This window comes from Amblyomma americanum, chromosome 9 (assembly GCF_052857255.1).
Source record: "Amblyomma americanum isolate KBUSLIRL-KWMA chromosome 9, ASM5285725v1, whole genome shotgun sequence".
NCBI lineage: Eukaryota > Metazoa > Arthropoda > Arachnida > Ixodida > Ixodidae > Amblyomma > Amblyomma americanum.
In genome coordinates, this window is record NC_135505.1 from 60,188,026 (window position 1) to 60,204,605 (window position 16,580).

At 47.8% G+C, this 16,580-nt stretch overlaps 1 protein-coding gene across 8 annotated transcripts in view; it reads left to right on the plus strand.

Moving 5' to 3' along the window:
* Window positions 1–5,731: 5,731 nt before the first annotated feature.
* The window catches only part of LOC144104540 (ufm1-specific protease 1-like), a 109,325-nt gene continuing 98,476 nt past the window's right edge, over window positions 5,732–16,580 (plus strand). For 6 of the 8 annotated variants that reach the window (XM_077637620.1, XM_077637619.1, XM_077637627.1 and 3 more), the window contains exons 1-3: window positions 5,732–5,983; window positions 6,881–6,952; window positions 9,390–9,530. In XM_077637620.1, coding sequence (XP_077493746.1) covers window positions 6,926–6,952; window positions 9,390–9,530 — 168 coding nt within the window. In that variant the 5' untranslated portion in view covers window positions 5,732–5,983; window positions 6,881–6,925. Of the gene's footprint in view, window positions 5,984–6,880; window positions 6,953–9,389; window positions 9,531–11,317; window positions 11,629–14,072; window positions 14,389–16,580 lie in introns of those variants that run through there. The other 2 variants (XM_077637624.1, XM_077637623.1) reach the window with 2 other exon arrangements.

Consider the following 16,580-nt stretch of genomic DNA (forward strand, 5'->3'; position numbering starts at 1 on the left):
CTGCTAGCCTCTCTGCTCTCGAAAGACGCCCATCCCATATCACCCTGTACCCCCTGATTTGGTGTATTGTCATGTGATCCCAAGGCTAACCTCCCTACGCCACGTTGTTTAATTTCGAACCTTGCTTGAACATATGGTCTCATGCATAGGACCGCATTACCGAAAGTCAGGCTAAGAGCCATCACCCCTTTCCATAACCCTTTTACCACTTCATACCTATTGTAATTCCACAGTGCCCCATTCTTCATGACAGCTACATTCCTACTAGCTTTATTGATTACATACTTCTCATGCTCTGTCAGATACTCAGCACTGTTATTTATCCACACCCTAAGATACTTGTACTCATCCACTACTTCTAGCATGAACTCTTGTATTCTATGCTCGCCGCCCCCATCATTAATTATCATGACTGCAGATTTTTCCGTACTAAATTTGAAACCTAATCTACTTCCCTCTGCACCACAAATGTCTATCAACTTCTGCAAATCTTCCTTGTTGTCAGTCATTAGCACTACATCATCTGCGTATATTAATTCTGGGAATGACTGTTTAATCGATTCCCCTTGCTTGAAAAAAGAGAGGTTGCAGCCTAGTCCGCTCCTCTCTAGCATGGTCTTCAACCCTTGCAGGTACAACATTAACAACAAAAGAGACAGAGGGCATCCTTGCCTAAGCTCCCGCTGTATGTCTGTGGGCCCTGATACCTTTTTCCGCATTTTATAAGCACTCTGTTACCTTTATATATGTACTTTAAAAGATTTATTACTTCATCTTCTACATCCAATGTGTCCAGTACGCCCCACAAATACTCTTTCGGGACATACTGGATGGATGGAAGGTAGGAGCGTCCCCTTTGAAATGGGGTTTTTGGCAGTAGCCACCATGCTTAGCTTTTTCCCCTTTATTTTCGTTTAACTGCGTTGTAAGTTATCAAATTGCGCCCTTTGCTTCAAACTCTTCTTCCTACACTTTTAACCGTATGCCACCTGCTTTTGAGCCACCAATCCTCCAATCGCTTTTCGCTAATTTCCACTGCATATTTATTTAGATGACTGTTGTTATCTCTAAACTCTAGGGCCTCAGGAAGAGTGAGTGTGCCTGCATCGACATCAGGATGGATATCATCACATTTTAGTATGAGGTGCTCTATTGTTTCTGTAGATTTACCACGCACAGCAAATGTGTCATCTTCTTCGTTAAATTTCTTAATAGCTGCATGTCCTAAGACATCCTGACCTCGCATCAAAGAGTAGGGCACTGCCTCTTGAGTTATCATAAAACGCTCCCTTCCTGACCTGCTGTTTTCAGTATCGATATGGTTCTACACTATTCTTCTTTGCCATTGAATTTATCCAATGTTTACCTTCCGCGTTTTAACCTGTCGTTTAATGCTCGGTTTTTCTCCGCCCTGGCGTCTGGCATACTTACTGGTTAGCTTCCTCGTTCTTTTCTGCCAATTTGAGTCAATGCTCTTTCTGTATAGGTATTTAAATACCTTCGCTGCCCACCTGCTATCATCCAATTTCCTCAGGCGTTCTTTGTATAGTATTTTACGCTGAGCTTCCCGTGCTTCAAACGATGCCCAGCCCATATCCCCTTGTACTGCCTCGTCTGTGGTCTTCCCGTGGGCACCTAATGCTAATCTTCCAACAGCTCTCTGATTTACTTCTAATTTCGACTGAACTTCTGCCCTTAAGCACAGAACCGCATTCCCGAATGTAAGCCCCGGCACCATTATCCCTTTGTAAATACCTCTCAGTACCTATAATACCTGTTGTACCCCCTTAATGCCCTATGTTTAATTATCCTTGCATCTCTTCGCCCTTTTGCTATGAGAAACTGTTCGTGCTTTTCCGTGTACATCTGCCCTTCGTTTACCCATTTGGTTGGTTGGTAACAACTTTATTTAAAAGTCCGGCACAGCTTTCGCCGACGGGGCCTTAGGTCTCCCACGTGGGGACGTCGAGGTGTTGCCTCGCCATCGCCTCGCGGGCCTGCTGGACGGCCCAGAGTTGGTCACAGAGGCTGGGGCAGCGCAAGTCAGCGGCCCACCGTGGCGGTAGGGTTCCGGAGTTAGCACCGTCAGGGTTTTTGCTACAGTCCCAGAGCATGTGGGGTAAAGTTGCTATAGCAGTGTGGCAGACCTTGCATATATTTGTCGGGTATGTTCCGGAGTAGAGTCTGTGGCATTGTGCCGGGTTGGGGTACGTGAGCGTCTGCAGTTGTCTGAGGGCCACCGCGTGCGCCCTGTCCAGCTTGTCGTTGGGCGGAGGGAAGGTTCGGTGGGCCAGGCATACGGTCTTGGTAATTTCGTTGTAGCTGGTCAGGCAGTCTTTGGTGCTGCCCATTGGACGACGGTCGCCGGCGCGGTTCGCGAGCTCGTGCGCCTCGGCGTGTGCAGTCTCGTTTCGGTTGCGACATGTGTTCGATACTTCTCCCATGTGCGCCGGGAACCACTGGATTCTGGTTTGAAAAGCTTCCTTTCACTGGACTTTGCGATTGCTCAGTGTTCGGGCCGCTGTCTGTGAGATCCATCCTTTGGCGAAGTTTTTGACCGTTTGTCGCAAGTCGCAGAGAACTGTGGTGCACGTCGGATCCGTGAGGGCGAGGGCCACCGTCGCTTCCTCCGCTTCTTCTGCGCGCTCGCACGCTACACTTGCCGTTATGTGCGTTTCGCCACTCGAATCGACGACCGCCACTGCGAATCGCGAGCGTTCTGCGTATTCCGCGGCGTCAACGAACCTTGTCCTCGTTTAGTCTCCGTGGCTGTGTAGGAGAGCTCTGGCCCTGACCACTCTTCCCCGATTGTGTTCTGGGTGGACGTTCCGTGGAATCGGGCCGACTCTTAGTTTTGTCTGATCGCGTCCGGAACAGCGACTTTCTGGCCTTGTTGTGCATGGTAAGGGATGCCGACGCTTTCCATGATCTGGCGTCCTGCTCTCGTGCCCGCTAATCTTTCTAGTTATGAAGTGCTCTGCGCCTCGGCGATTTCGGTAAGCGTGTTGTGAAGCCCGAGCTGGAGCAAGTGTTGCGTGCTGGTGGACTCTGGTAGACCCAGTGCTATCTTGTACACCCTGCGGATGAGGACGTTGATCTTGGCTTCTTCTCCCTTGTACCAGTTGTGGAATGCCGCGACGTACGCAATATGGCTCATGACGAAAGAGTGTGCGAGTCGTGTAAGACTCGCTCCCTCATTCCGTTTCTTCTGCTGGTGACCCCCTTGAGGATTCGCATGGCGTTAGCCGTCTTGTGCTGTAATTTAGTGATTGTTTCGCCGTTGACGCCATTAGCTTCGATTATCATGCCAAGGACCCTAATTCTGTGCACTATCGGGATGGTTGCTCCGTTGATCGTGCCTAGTCTGATCTCTTCGTTTTCTCGTCTAGTCGTTGCCGCATTCCGACCACACCCGGGTGGTCTGCCCCTCTGCGTAGGGCGGTAGAGTAGGAGTTCCGACTTTGTAGGCGAACATCGTAATCCCGTACCCACAAGGTATTGCTCTATTGTCTCGATTGCTAGTTGCAGTACCGTTTCGATGTGACCGTCGCTGCCTTCGTGCAACCAGAGTGTTACGTCGTCGGCGTATATGGTGTGCCGGACGTCTTCGAGTTCTTGTAGCTTTTCTGCTAGCCCGATCATGACGAGGTTGAAGAGCATGGGCGAGATGACGGAGCCCTGCGGGTGCCGGTGCTTCCCAGCGTTTGCTCTTCTAGCTGGATATCCCCTGCCACTAAAAAAGCTCGCCTGTCTGTCAAAAAATCTTTAACGTAGTTGTACGAGCGTACACCTAGGTTTTGCCGCGATATCTGGTGTAAGATCGCCGAGTGCGCGATTCTATCGAACAAGCTTTCACGTTCATTCTTGAGTCACGTTCGTCGGCTTGTGTCGCTTCGTTGGAGAGTGTCCGTATACGTGGCGCCGCGTCTGTCAGCGGCGCGCAGCGGTTGCGCCGGCTAGGCCTAGCGTCTGGCGTACGCGCACCTAGACCTAGCGAGGCTATCGCGGGGTCGGAGCGCAGAAAGTGCAATATCTCTGCGAAGAATGGTGGCCCACCTCAAAACTGGGTATCCGTCGATGCTTCTCGACTTCACGGATCCGTTGGTGAAAGGTTGGCGATGAAATCTCTGCGAAATCATTTGTAGAAGACAGAGGCGATGTGAACGCGTCCGCTCACCTCGGTGATCGCAGCGCCCTCTTTCGTTTACCCATACCCTGAGACATTTGCATTAGGCTACTCGGGGTATTTCATAGCCTTGTACTGTAAGCTCCTGATCAGTTGTATCGTTGAAAATGATCATACCTGACTTAGCTGCGCTAAAACTGAAACCTAGACTGTCTCCCTCGTCTCCGCAGCAATTAGCCAAAGTTTGCAAATCTTCCTGGCTATCTTCTAAGAGTACAATATAGTCCGCATACATTAAACCCGGTAGTCGTTGCTCAGCAAACTCTCCGCCTGATCTGTACGACAGATTAAAACATAGATTGCTTCCTTGTGGCCTTTTTTTCCATACTTATCATGAACAGCGGTACGTGGTGATAGAGGACAACCTTGCCTTATTCCTTTGTGTACCTCGACAGTTGTACTCTTAATTCCTTCCCATGATATTTCACCTTTATTTTCTCGATATATTTCCTGTCGGAAATCAATTACCTCATGACCGATACCTTCATCTTTTAATATGTTCCACAGGAGTTCCCTGTTCACGTTGTCATATGCACCGCTTATGTCCAGGAATGCTAAATACAGAGGTCTGTTTTCCGGCTTAGCTATTTCTATGTACTGGGTAAGCACCAACAGGCTATCATCTAAGCGCCTACCACTTCTGAATCCGTTCTGAAGTTCTTCGAGTATTCTATTACTTTTTCTACCCATGACTGCATTTTTAATTTCGCCGCCTGCATCGCCAGCCTGTATATAACTGATGTCATTGTAATCGGTCAGAATGATTTTATGTTCGTCTTATCGCCTTTCCCTTTATAAATCAAATTCATTTTACTCTGTTTCCAGCTCAGCGGAATTTGCTTATTTGTTATGACTGCCTCCAATAATTTTATCAGCGTTTCCTTGCCTCTTGGGCCAAGTTCATTATTTAACTTGATTGGAATTTCCTCTGTCCCTGCGGACGTGCATTTTGGAACCTTTGCTTCCCCCTTTTTTCCACTTAAGATTGGTCAGTTCCAAGTTATTTTCTTTTGTGCTCTCTTGTGTTGCTCCCTCGTTTGGATGGATGGATGGATGGATGGATACGGCTGAACCCTTTACATCGGGCGGTGGCTCAAGCCACCTAGCCAGTGCTGTGGCATGTTGCAAGTTGCGCGTCCGCGCCGTAAGTGTCGCCACGGTCGGAACGATTGCAGCGATCCTGGTATCTGGCAGCAAACGCGGCTGGAGTCAATGACACAACGCGTCTGCGCCGCCAGTGCCGCCGCGGGCAACGCTGCAGCGCAGTGGCAGCAGACGACAGCGACCGGCGCAAGCATAGCGAGCAAAGTTTTGAGCAATTTATGTTTTTACCGCCAACTCCCAGGCACCGCCACCGTCGCATTTCAAAATCGTCCCCATTGGCTCTACGGGAATGTCACACCCTTGACCTAGCCATGTCTTGTGAAATTTTACTCCTGTCTTGCTTTTAGCCACCAATCAGATAACCTTCGCTTGGTTACTTCTAACCTCTTGTTAAAGGTAGCTAGCGCCACCGCCTGGTAGCAGCCTGCAACTGACGGGAGGGCGCTCCAAAAGGGGCGCACTTGTGAGGGCGCGTTATTTTGATGCTGGTTGTGCAGGTGCTGTTGACGCGCTTTAGCCACGTTGTTTTACCCGGTGTGGTGCCCGAGTGACATATACCCTGTAATGACTACCGCAATTTCGCTCGAAGACGTCCACGAAGTCCTGGAGTTGCCTTCACAAGCAGAGTGCGTCGCTTGCGTGAAAGGGAAGTACGCGTACTACCACTACGGCTGTGACTGCGTTGACGACAGGGTACGTCGCGAATGTGACGGTCGAATCGGGTTGAATCGGAGAGAGTTGAGCCAGTGGCGACTGGTTGAGCGTTGCTTTGAATGTGAATAATCTGCGACAGCATGGTTAACGCAATGGCTGGCCGCTATGTAGCTGCGAAAAGGAGCACGAATTCTGCGATGACTTTAGCAAACGGACATACGCGAACTACATTGAGCTTATTTTATTTTGTGCTTCAGTCTATCATTAAACTCCACAGATAGCTCGGGCGCCTATAGTCATATTTCACTCGCAAATCGGATGTACATTCTAACTACTTGACGTGAGGTTCCGGTTGTACTACGTCCCTCCCATTGCATTTTCACGATGCCTGCCACTTTTCTCGGCGGTCGTTTTCAGCGGTGAACGGACATGTGTCAAATGCGGCTAGTGCGTGGAAAACGACCCGGAAATGGGTTCACACAGCTAGGACAATCCCTGCCGCTTCGGTTCAAGCGCTTGTCTTTGAGTCATAAACACCACTTTGAGACTGCGATCGCTTTTATTGTTGTTGCTGCAAGCGTAAACAGTACATAATACTGCACAGTTCTACAAAGTATACCATGAATACGGAATTCAGTGCAGTCCTGTTTTATTTCCTAGGCGCCCCCTTTTCAGGGGATTTTACAGCAAGGATGCAACCGGAACTTGTCTTACAGTTCAAATTTCGATACCGATTTTCATATCTGGCATCTTCCTGTAAGCGGGCCTTGTAGTGTGAAATCCCCCTGCAATGAGTGCTTGGAGGCTGTTATTGTGCACAAGTGAGTTGCGTTTCAAATGTTTTGTGTTGCCCCCAACAGCCTTGTCCTGCACACTTCTGGTTCCTGGCTATGGAGGGTTGATATGATCCACTCTGCCTGTGGGCTGGCTATGCAGGGTTGGGGCTGTGGCTACAGGACCCTGCAGACCCTGTTTTCCTGAATGGTGAACCAGAGGCACGGGAAAGGGGTGAGCATGGACACTGACCCACTTGACACTCTCATGACATCATTAGGAGCAGCAGCACAGCTGCGCCCATAGCAGCACAAAGGACAATCTCTCCAATTAACCCAGTGCTGTGCCAACTGCAGGCACTTTATCCCCGCAGACTTCCTAGTAAACTAATCTCCCCACCTCACTACCTGCTACCCCTGCAGTTCTTGAAGCAATTTTTAGTATCAGTGTAAATTTTTTTTTATAAGTTGAAAGGACGACGGTGCAAATGTGTACCGCATTTGAGGTCTTATTATAAAGTCAAGTGGTGCTTATGTGTACCACTTTGTTTTAAAAAACAAGTGGTCAAAATGCTGACAATAAAATTTCATGCCTCACTAAGGGCATGCCATTTATTATTTTGTGATTGCATTTTATTCTAAACACACACCTGTCTTACATGAACTTGAACCACTGTGATTGGACTTCACTCTCATGATAGCCATTGAGACTGGCATACAGTTAAGGGTTATGCTTTCTTTTAGATCGCATGCCCATATTTACTGATGATATCATATCCTGGAGTAATACTGACATATGAGCTAGTTGGTACAGCATCTTGAAAAAAAAAACAGCGCAAAATGACATATAAAGCACGAACACCCCAAGTGTTTGTGGTGTCTGTTCTTTTATGTGTGTTGTCTTTTTGCACAATTTTTTACAAGGTGACATCATATCCCTACTTCAAGAAGGTTTTGCTACCTTGTTTTTGCACAAAGCTGGTCACAAAGGAAGAATTTTCAGCATTCCTAATTCCTCCTGTGTCAAAAAATGGCCTTGTCACTCTACACTCGCACGGACAGTATTTCTGCCCCAGTGTCAGGTGCACTGCTAGTGCATTGCTTGGAAGGGGAGAGAGGCAAAGGCAGGCATCCAATAGATGTAGTTTGTTGCCTTCGTGCCTCAATCTGAAAGTGTTGAGCAGATGCTGACGGCCAATTGTTAGTATAAATGTTTATGCTGTCATGTTGGCTTTGCAATGTTCCTACGGTCAGGGCTGGTATGACAACAGCAGTGATGGCCTACAAACCACATGACTGTTCGCTGAGTGCCCCTGGTGTGACACTCGACATTCCCCTAAGCAGTGGCAGTGGAGATTAGCTGCGCATTGGGTGTGTTTGTACAGGGGCGATGGAAAGAAATGCGAACAGAGCAGCAGCCTACGCGCACTGCCGTTCGCATTTCTTTTCATCACGTTTTACTTCAGTGTTAGTGAAAAGACACTTGGCTCGTCCTTAATACACTCTAGGATGACTCTGAAGTCTTTTTTTGCCAAACATGTAAAAGCGTGATGAAAAGAAATTAGAACAGTGGAGCGCATAGGCGCCACTCTGTTCACACTTCTTTACATCGCGATAGTGTAGATGGGATGGCTCCTGAAAGGGGGACGCGGGATTCAGAGGTGAAATTTTTAAATTTTGGCTTAGAGCAATGAAATTTGGCATGGTTATTGGGAATTGCATGAAATGAATACAAATTTTCACTCTTACATGTTCAGTATTGATATTATAAATTTTTTCGTGCTTCATTGTTACACCAAGCTTGCAGAAAGCCTGGCATGACAACAAAACAAGATAGGAGCCTGCAGTCACTTTTAAGTTTTGCCCAAAGGGATGGTTAATGCAGTGGCGTTTTCCAAGTATATTTAGCAGCCTGATTATTAATGCGAAAGCATTAGATGGCCATGTCACTTAAGCGAAAGCTTCTCCGCATGATTGTGTCCTTGTACAACGATAAATGTGAAAAAGTTTGATTGTGTTAGATAGTGCGCTATGAGATCTTGCTGCGGGGAAGATTTGGTTGATGAATCTTAAATAGTTAATTCATTAAGCACAAAAATTACGCTTGGATGACACAATAGCCACGCACGTCGACATAGTACCTGGATATCAAAACTACAATAAGTAAAATAAAATACAAAATTGAAAAATAAAAATTAATAGAACATGTACTTATGTTATGGGAAAAACCTGCGTTCTAGAAAGTTCCATGATGTCGCATGCACTGACGCCACTGCGTGTCTATACATAGAAGCAACGCAACGCTTTTTCAATTCTCCAAGGCGGGTTGCCGCAGTGATCTCAAAGTTCTCTTTTTACATAGAATGTTATATGCATGCTTGCATCATGCACTCATTATTGTCTTGTCTAGTTAGTGCCAGTGTGAAAAAATGAGGAAGTAATTCAGAAATATAGGAACTTCACTGCATGAAGAATTTATCAAGGAACAGAATGCAACAAACCGCATGAAAATCAGAAAAGCCATCGTCATGCTGTGGTTTCTGCGGGCAGGGCAGTCGGGTTTAAAAAAAAAACGCTTTTGAGAAAACTGGCATTTTTACGAAGGCTTCAGCCAGCTTTTTGTGACTTTAGGTAGCGCATAGTTTATAGCCGGCCTTGAATATTCTTTGCAGGAAGAGGCGAGGGCCGTGCCAACTATAGCCGAGGTCCAGGCTGCCCTGGTGGCAATGGAGGACAAGGAGGCCCGGTTCCAGGGCTCTCGTGACTGGATCGGTAGCACCGAAGTGTTCCTCTGCCTCGATCACTTCTACCAGGTAAGCAGAGGAAAGCCTCGGCTATTCCATTCTTTTGGGGTAAATGTTCAAGCAGTTTGTGCATGGGATTGGGAAAGAATCATAGCTAAGCACTGCCAACAAAATTACGATGGCCCGTAGCTGGGATATTACTGCAAAAATACCCACTAAATGCCATTGCAGTTGATGACTTGGCATCCCAGAACATAGCATATGGACAAAAGTGTGTCTTCCAAAAGTTCTCTTGCCACTGTCTTCGGCTGTGGTGCTGTTTAACTGTGGATTAGCACCAGGTCACCTAGTCTGCCATTTTTGTTAGCTCGGAAATGGAAAGCTCTGCAAGCATCCTTTGCTTATTTGTTTTTAAGGAAAACCACACCAGCCTGGTTGTAAAAAAACAAAGGCAGACACAAAGGGGTGAATAGATGGATGACGCACTTGCTCACAGCTGATTTTATTGCCCAAAAAAGTGGTCTTTTTTGTACAGAAGCTGAGGCATGGTGACTATTTGTTAAATATAGAGCGATGAGGAGCACTAAAAAAACTCGAGAAAAGTTGTCTTTTTCGATGTAACATTACATTTCTGTGTCTACTAAAAGTCAGCACGGTTGCTGATTCAGAGTACCTGGGTTCGAACCCGAACCGCGACAGCTGCGTTTCGATGAAGGTGAAGCACTAAGGCGCCCCTGTGCTGTGGGATATCAGCGCATGTTAAGATCCCCAGGTGGTCGAAATTGTTCAGAAGACCTTCACTATCCTTTCTTCTTAGCCCCTCCTTTATCACTAGGTGTCTGCCAGTATGTGAGACAGATACTACGCCAATTCCTTTCCCCAAAAAACCAATTTATTTAAGCTTCAGTGCAACAAGACCGTTTCCCACAAAATAAAATCAGATGTGAGTACATGTATCATCCGTTTCCTTATTCCTTTCTGCCTGCCCTCATTTTTTCACCGCCAGTTTTGGGCGGTGTTCCTCAAAAGTAAACAACCAACTCTCCTCCAGCTTTTGCCATGTTAGTTAGTAGTTGGTTAATCATTTAAACTCTTGTACCCTAACAGCACTATGATGATGCGTGTATTCAAAGAAAAAGCACCGAGTGCAAATGGAATGAAGAAAGCCTAAAGGCAAGCTAATTGGCATGATGAAGGAACAGCAGGGTTTTGCCCAGGCTTTGTTCATGAGGGCGCTCTTCAGTGAAATGCACACACTGCAAGAGCAGATTGGGTCAGAACAATAATATAAGCAACAAGGAGGAAGGTTTATTTTCTCGCTTAGAAATGTGTTACAGGAAAACTGCTTCTCCAAAAGGCGGTTGCACGGAGAGCAGAAATAGTCTTCCTATCTCATACCACAGCTTAGAAGGCACTTCTCCACAGTGACAGGAGAGCACATGTAGATGTGCACCTCGGTGTTTGGCCTTCTCTCTTGCCTTGCGTTGAAGGGAGGGGAGGTGGTCGCCATGTATTGGTTTGAAGGTGCAGACTGCTGCTGCTGATGATGACAAGAGAGAGGAATGCACACCTCTGGTGCTTAGGTGGCAATGACTGATGTTCATTTTGAGGCGTCAGGTATGTCAAACAGTGTCGTACATGTGCAGTCCAACTGCGCATAGCAGAGTAAGTGTAGTGTAACTAATACTTCATACAGCCACTGATATGCAGTCCAAAGGCGTAATGCAGCAGCTGAAATAAAGTGCATAATCAAACAAACTGCTAAGTCACGAATGCAATAAAATGGAAGTAAACAAAAGTATAAATTAGTAGTCCAAACCTGTTACTGGCGTTAACTCTTTCCTTACCACACCTAGGTATTCAAATTGTTCAGTTTCAATGGTGGCACAAAATGGCCCATCCTGGGCAATCCAAGGGCTCCTGGGCAAGTAACCCCATCCAAGATGTCGCAAAGGAACTGTGCTTCAGGTTTGAATACGGTTTTTTTCGTCAGCCATATGAGGGAGTATTTTTAAGTTTTCACCAAAACCTGCTAATGCAGAGCAATCATGCGAGCATGGCGTCCAAGGTGGTGTAGTCCCCTTGCGCGGATGCTGCTCAGCAACGGCAGTGTTCTCTTGATTCTGCAGCATCAACACTTAACCCATCAGTGCCATCGCATCATACCCTTAAGTGCCATCGCATCATACCCATGTAGAGCGATGAATACAATGCATCAAGTGCTATCACATCTTTGACCGCCCCATACCGCTGTCCCTTGGCCCGCTTATTAACCAGATATGGTCAGTCTGTGCAGTGCTCAGCAGCATGCAAAGCCCTTTAATTCTAGAATCCGAATACAGTAGAACCCCGCTGTTACGTTCCTCACTGCTGCGTTTTCCCGGCTGCTAGGTCGTTTTCATCCGGTCCCGGCATAGCTTCCGTAGGATCCGATGTATGAGGAACCCCGCTGTTACGTAGTAGTAGCTGTGAAAACGTTCCCACATGATACGTCGCAATTTAGCACCCCGAACACGCCTGGGCTGAAGTAGGCAATGCACTCCAACCACCATTTTGACTTTTGGCGAGTTTTGGCCGGGCTTGGCCAGGCTTGGCTATGGAACTGGCTTCATGAAGCCGCACGCCAGTTCGAGAGGCCGCCACTAGGTGGCCATTCGTAAAAAATGCTCACCATAAATTTTCCTTTCTCCATGGCTCTCACTTTTACGGTCGCCGCATGGTTGTTGGACGGGTCGACTCCTCTTCGTCATTGTGCATTAAGCCTTGTGAACGCCGAACTGGTGCTTAGATGGCGTCACGCAAGTGGAAGGCGTTTTCCCTTGAGGAAAAGCTGGATGCATTAAACGCTGTCGACGGACAGCCAGCGCGGAAGAGAGTCGACATTGCCAAGGACCTTGGTCTCCCACCCTCGACGCTTAACAGCATCGTCTCGAAGCGTGCCGAGATAGAGGGGAATGCCGCGCTCTTCGGCCCGAAAGCAAAGCAGGCTCGTGGTGCCAAGTATGGAAACCTCGACGAGGCTCTTCTTACCTGGTTCAAGCAAGCTCGCGCTGCCGGTGTCAACTTCGACGGCAGCATTTTGCGCGAGAAGGCGATGGACATAGCCGACAAACTGGGCATCACCGACTTTGCGGCGTCCAATGGCTGGATCGACCGTTTGCGGAAGAGGCACGGCATTGCTTATAAGACGGTAAGCGGAGAAGTAGCGAGTGTCAACATGGAAATAGTGGATGATTGGAAGGCCACCCTGTCTGGAATAATTGAGGGGTATGAGCCTCGTGACATTTACAACGCCGACGAAATGGGCCTCTTTTTTCGGGTGCAGCCATCTAAGTCATTAAGCCTGAAGGGCGAAGCATGCCACGGAGGAAAATGTAGCAAAGAACGGCTAACCGTGCTCCTTTGCTGCAACATGGATGGCTCAGACAAGCTCAAGCCATGGGTAATTGGCAAGTATCGAAACCCACGGTGCTTGAAAAACACTCGACTGCTGCCATGTCACTACCGAAGCAACAGTCGTGCATGAATGACATGTTCTTTGTTTGAAGAATTTCTTCGGTATTTTGACAACAAGATAGGTGCCCAGTGCAGGAATGTCATCCTATTTCTGGACAATTGTGCTGCCCACCCGAGAGACCTGCCGTTTCTTTGGAAATTAAAACTTGGTGTTTTTACCACCAAATACGACAAGCCATTTGCAGCCGTTGGATGCCGGCGTCATAAAAAACGTGAAGCATTCGTACAGAAAGTGCATTGTCAAGCGCTGGCTCGCGCATATTGATCTCGGACAGCAGCCTGCGACCATTTCGGTACTTGACGCTATGCACTACGTCGCTTCAGCATGGACTGCAGTGAGTGCGTCAACTGCGCAGCACTGCTCCGCGTGGTGTGGCTTTCGCGTGGACGGTGAGATGGAAGCTGCCATGGAAGCTGAAGAGTTGCCAACTGCCTCTTGTGAAGAATAGCTAGCTGAGGCAGTGAATGCGCTGGGTGCCGTGGGAGTCTCATACAACGACTACGTCGCCGTAAATGCTGCCGTCGTGACGTCAGAGTGTCAGAGCATCGCCGAGATTGTTGAGAACTCGGTCGCGAGTGAAGCCACGGACTGCGATGACGACGAGGAGCACGAGCCGCATGATACTGGGGAGTTGCCAAATCCTAGCTTTGGAGAAGCCGTCACGGCTCTGGACCTCCTCCGCAGGTCGCACCTCACAGCGACGCTGACAGCAATGCGGCTTTCCAGGCTATTGAGAAATGTGTGGTGATTTCTAGCGAGCGAAAGAAACGGCAAGCCACCATTCTGGACTTTTTTAAGTCCTAAGCGCACTCTTTGGAAATAAATTGTCTATAGTTGAAACTGCACTTTTTTCATTAATTTTGGGAGCTTTGCTCACTGTTGCGTTTTCCCGGCTATTACGTTTTTTTTCTCCGGTCCGGTGAAAAACGTATGAATGGTGTTCCACTGTAGAAACATTTTTCAACTTTTGTGGTCTGCTGAATCAAGCCTTACATTTCATTCAGTCCTTGAGCTGCTGCACCATAAAAGGCAACAGTGTGTTGAAATAGAAGCTGTTCAATACGCCTTCCATGTTGCTCCATTCTTCTTCACAGAAACGCAACCTCTGGACAATGAGGAAGTGCGGCCCGAACACTACAAAGTCTGCCCACTGCGCCTGGGTAACACCCATCTGGCCGAGCACCTGCATATAGTGTTCAAACTCGACGAAAAAGTCTTGAGACAGAAGGTCTTCTTTTGTAGCATCCTTCAGAGAATAGGGGCACTTCACTTCCACGGTACCCGACGGGAAGGGCTCACAGGGGTCAAAGGCATCTGGTGATGCGCCTAGCCATGATTTTGTGGTGTTCACGAAGATTCCACAGTTAATGATTTCAACAGGATGGCCTGCAGCAATCATGGGGTCCTTATATCGCAGGACTGCATCACTTTCATTCGCAATTCCGTATCTGAAAATAAAAATGGGTGTCATGTTAGGCATGTGCTCTTTTTCCGAAATGCATCTGTGTAAGTAGCAAATACACATACCTGATAGCTCTCACACGCGAAAGGTCCTTCATAGCTGTTAGGTTTGCTAGCCCTTTCTCCGTCCATTTTTTGCGGCTCATGACTACACCAAAGTGGGACGCCGTCAATCGATGGCTGTGGGCGTGAAACCAAGCTGTACTGTTCCTTTGTTTTCTGGAGGCCCTCTCCAGTTGCTGGGCTTCAGCAGGTGTAACAACTATCCCCTAAAAGGTGCATAAAAACAATGACTTAGCTTGTGTTGCACGTATACTGCGTGCCACAAACAACGTTATAAGCCACATGTCTTAAACAGTTCACGGCTTGTAACAGACATGTCTTTACTGAAATGAACTAAACATATGAGTGATGCAAATACCTTAAGCACTGCCGCAGTAGCTCCATCCACTGGGCAAGGAACCTGCCAAGGTGTCAGGCCACTGAAGAACACAAAGGGTTCAGCTGTCTCCTGCAGCTGTGGCTGCCTGCTTCTTAGGTTGTCTGACATAAGCACAGAAAACCCATGTGGCACAAGCGACTGCTGGTAGCTCAGCAGACAACCTTTTATCCGCTTGCCGTATCTGGTTTCGACCACTTCACTGCAGTCGGCAGCTTGAAGCACACTAGCAAAATGTTGCATTCCACTCGATGTGTTCAAGGCATCAGCAAATGCTTTTATGCAATCTTCTTGCTGCTCCAGTGGCTCACTTGCAGCATGACCGCTGTATAGCTTTGAGCTGCGGGGAACAGCTTGCCCGCCTTCTGCAACTTTTCGCCAGTCAATTTTTTGGGCACTGGTTCCTCGTAATGGATTTGTTCTTGGCACTCGCCACCGCTGAGGCAAGTCAGTGGATGACAAATGAGCTGGTGCCTCAAGGAATCCTTTTTCCTGAAGCAGCGTGACAATCCTTAGCACTGCTTGTAAGTGGTTGCACACACACTTTCCAGCAGCACATTCACATTGTCCGCCAAGCACGTCACCTTGCAGAGACAAGGCCAATGAAACTGCATATGGTGGCTTCGTCTTCCTCTGGCTTTTGTGGCAGCTGGCTTTCCCAAATACCATGTTGTCGCTGAAATAAAGACAAAAGTACTGGCATCAGCATTTGTGGCATGACTACTGTAGTCTCCTCCCCAAGAGTCTTTAAGGGGAAAGAACAGCATAGCAGGATGAAAACGAAGAATCGACACTGCACTTCGTAACACTCTCACTTCGCCCTCATCTTGTGGGTTGCTTTATCCCGTGTACTGCAATGTATGCAAACCTGAAATAGTACCGCCGTCTTACTTAATAATGAATGACTATCTCGGTGTTGCAACGCTCTGCAGTAGTAGGTCTTGTCTACGTAGTTAAAGGAATACTGCGAAGCCACTGCGCGAGACGCGAACACATGCACAAAACAGGATAGCACGAATACGAGCGCGCACGAGACGTCAACACCAGATTCTAACGTGCGTTCTTTATTGCACGTGTCTTTAATTCGATCTTTCGAAGCAGCGCATACGAATAAAAATAAGCAAATCAGTTTAATGGGGCAGACCTACGCGTCAACCCGGCAGTGTAAAACAAAGCGAGCACATCACATCGGGCGCCGACAGGCGCAGCATTTCTTCGTCGCTCCGCTTGCGCTTAATCAGTTCAGTTTAACAACATTTAAACGCCCAAACGAAGTCTGGTTACTTACGTTGCGCAGGAATAATTCGCTGACACAGATGACGTGACGACGTAGCTTTCGGTGACGAGCTTGTATACTTTCCGCTGACATTTCTTGGTCGCTGTGAACCGCGACACATATGCATCGATATGTGCCCTCCGAAGCGGCGGCAACTTGGTCAAGTCGCTCTCCCATAAATGCACCGTATACATGATATCACTCATTTCCGTTCAAACAATGCCTCTGTACCAATGGTGGCTCAGCACTATAGCAGCAAAATCGCAATTTAGCAAGTGTTGTGTGCCCATGCTAACGGAACGGCGTAGAGGCGGGGAGCCGGCTTTCCCTAAGATGGCGAATGTCTTCCCTGCGTGCTTTTCGAACCGAAACCGGAACCGAAATTCACCGGCAGGTGACGTATTTTTGCAAGGGGTCTATTGAATT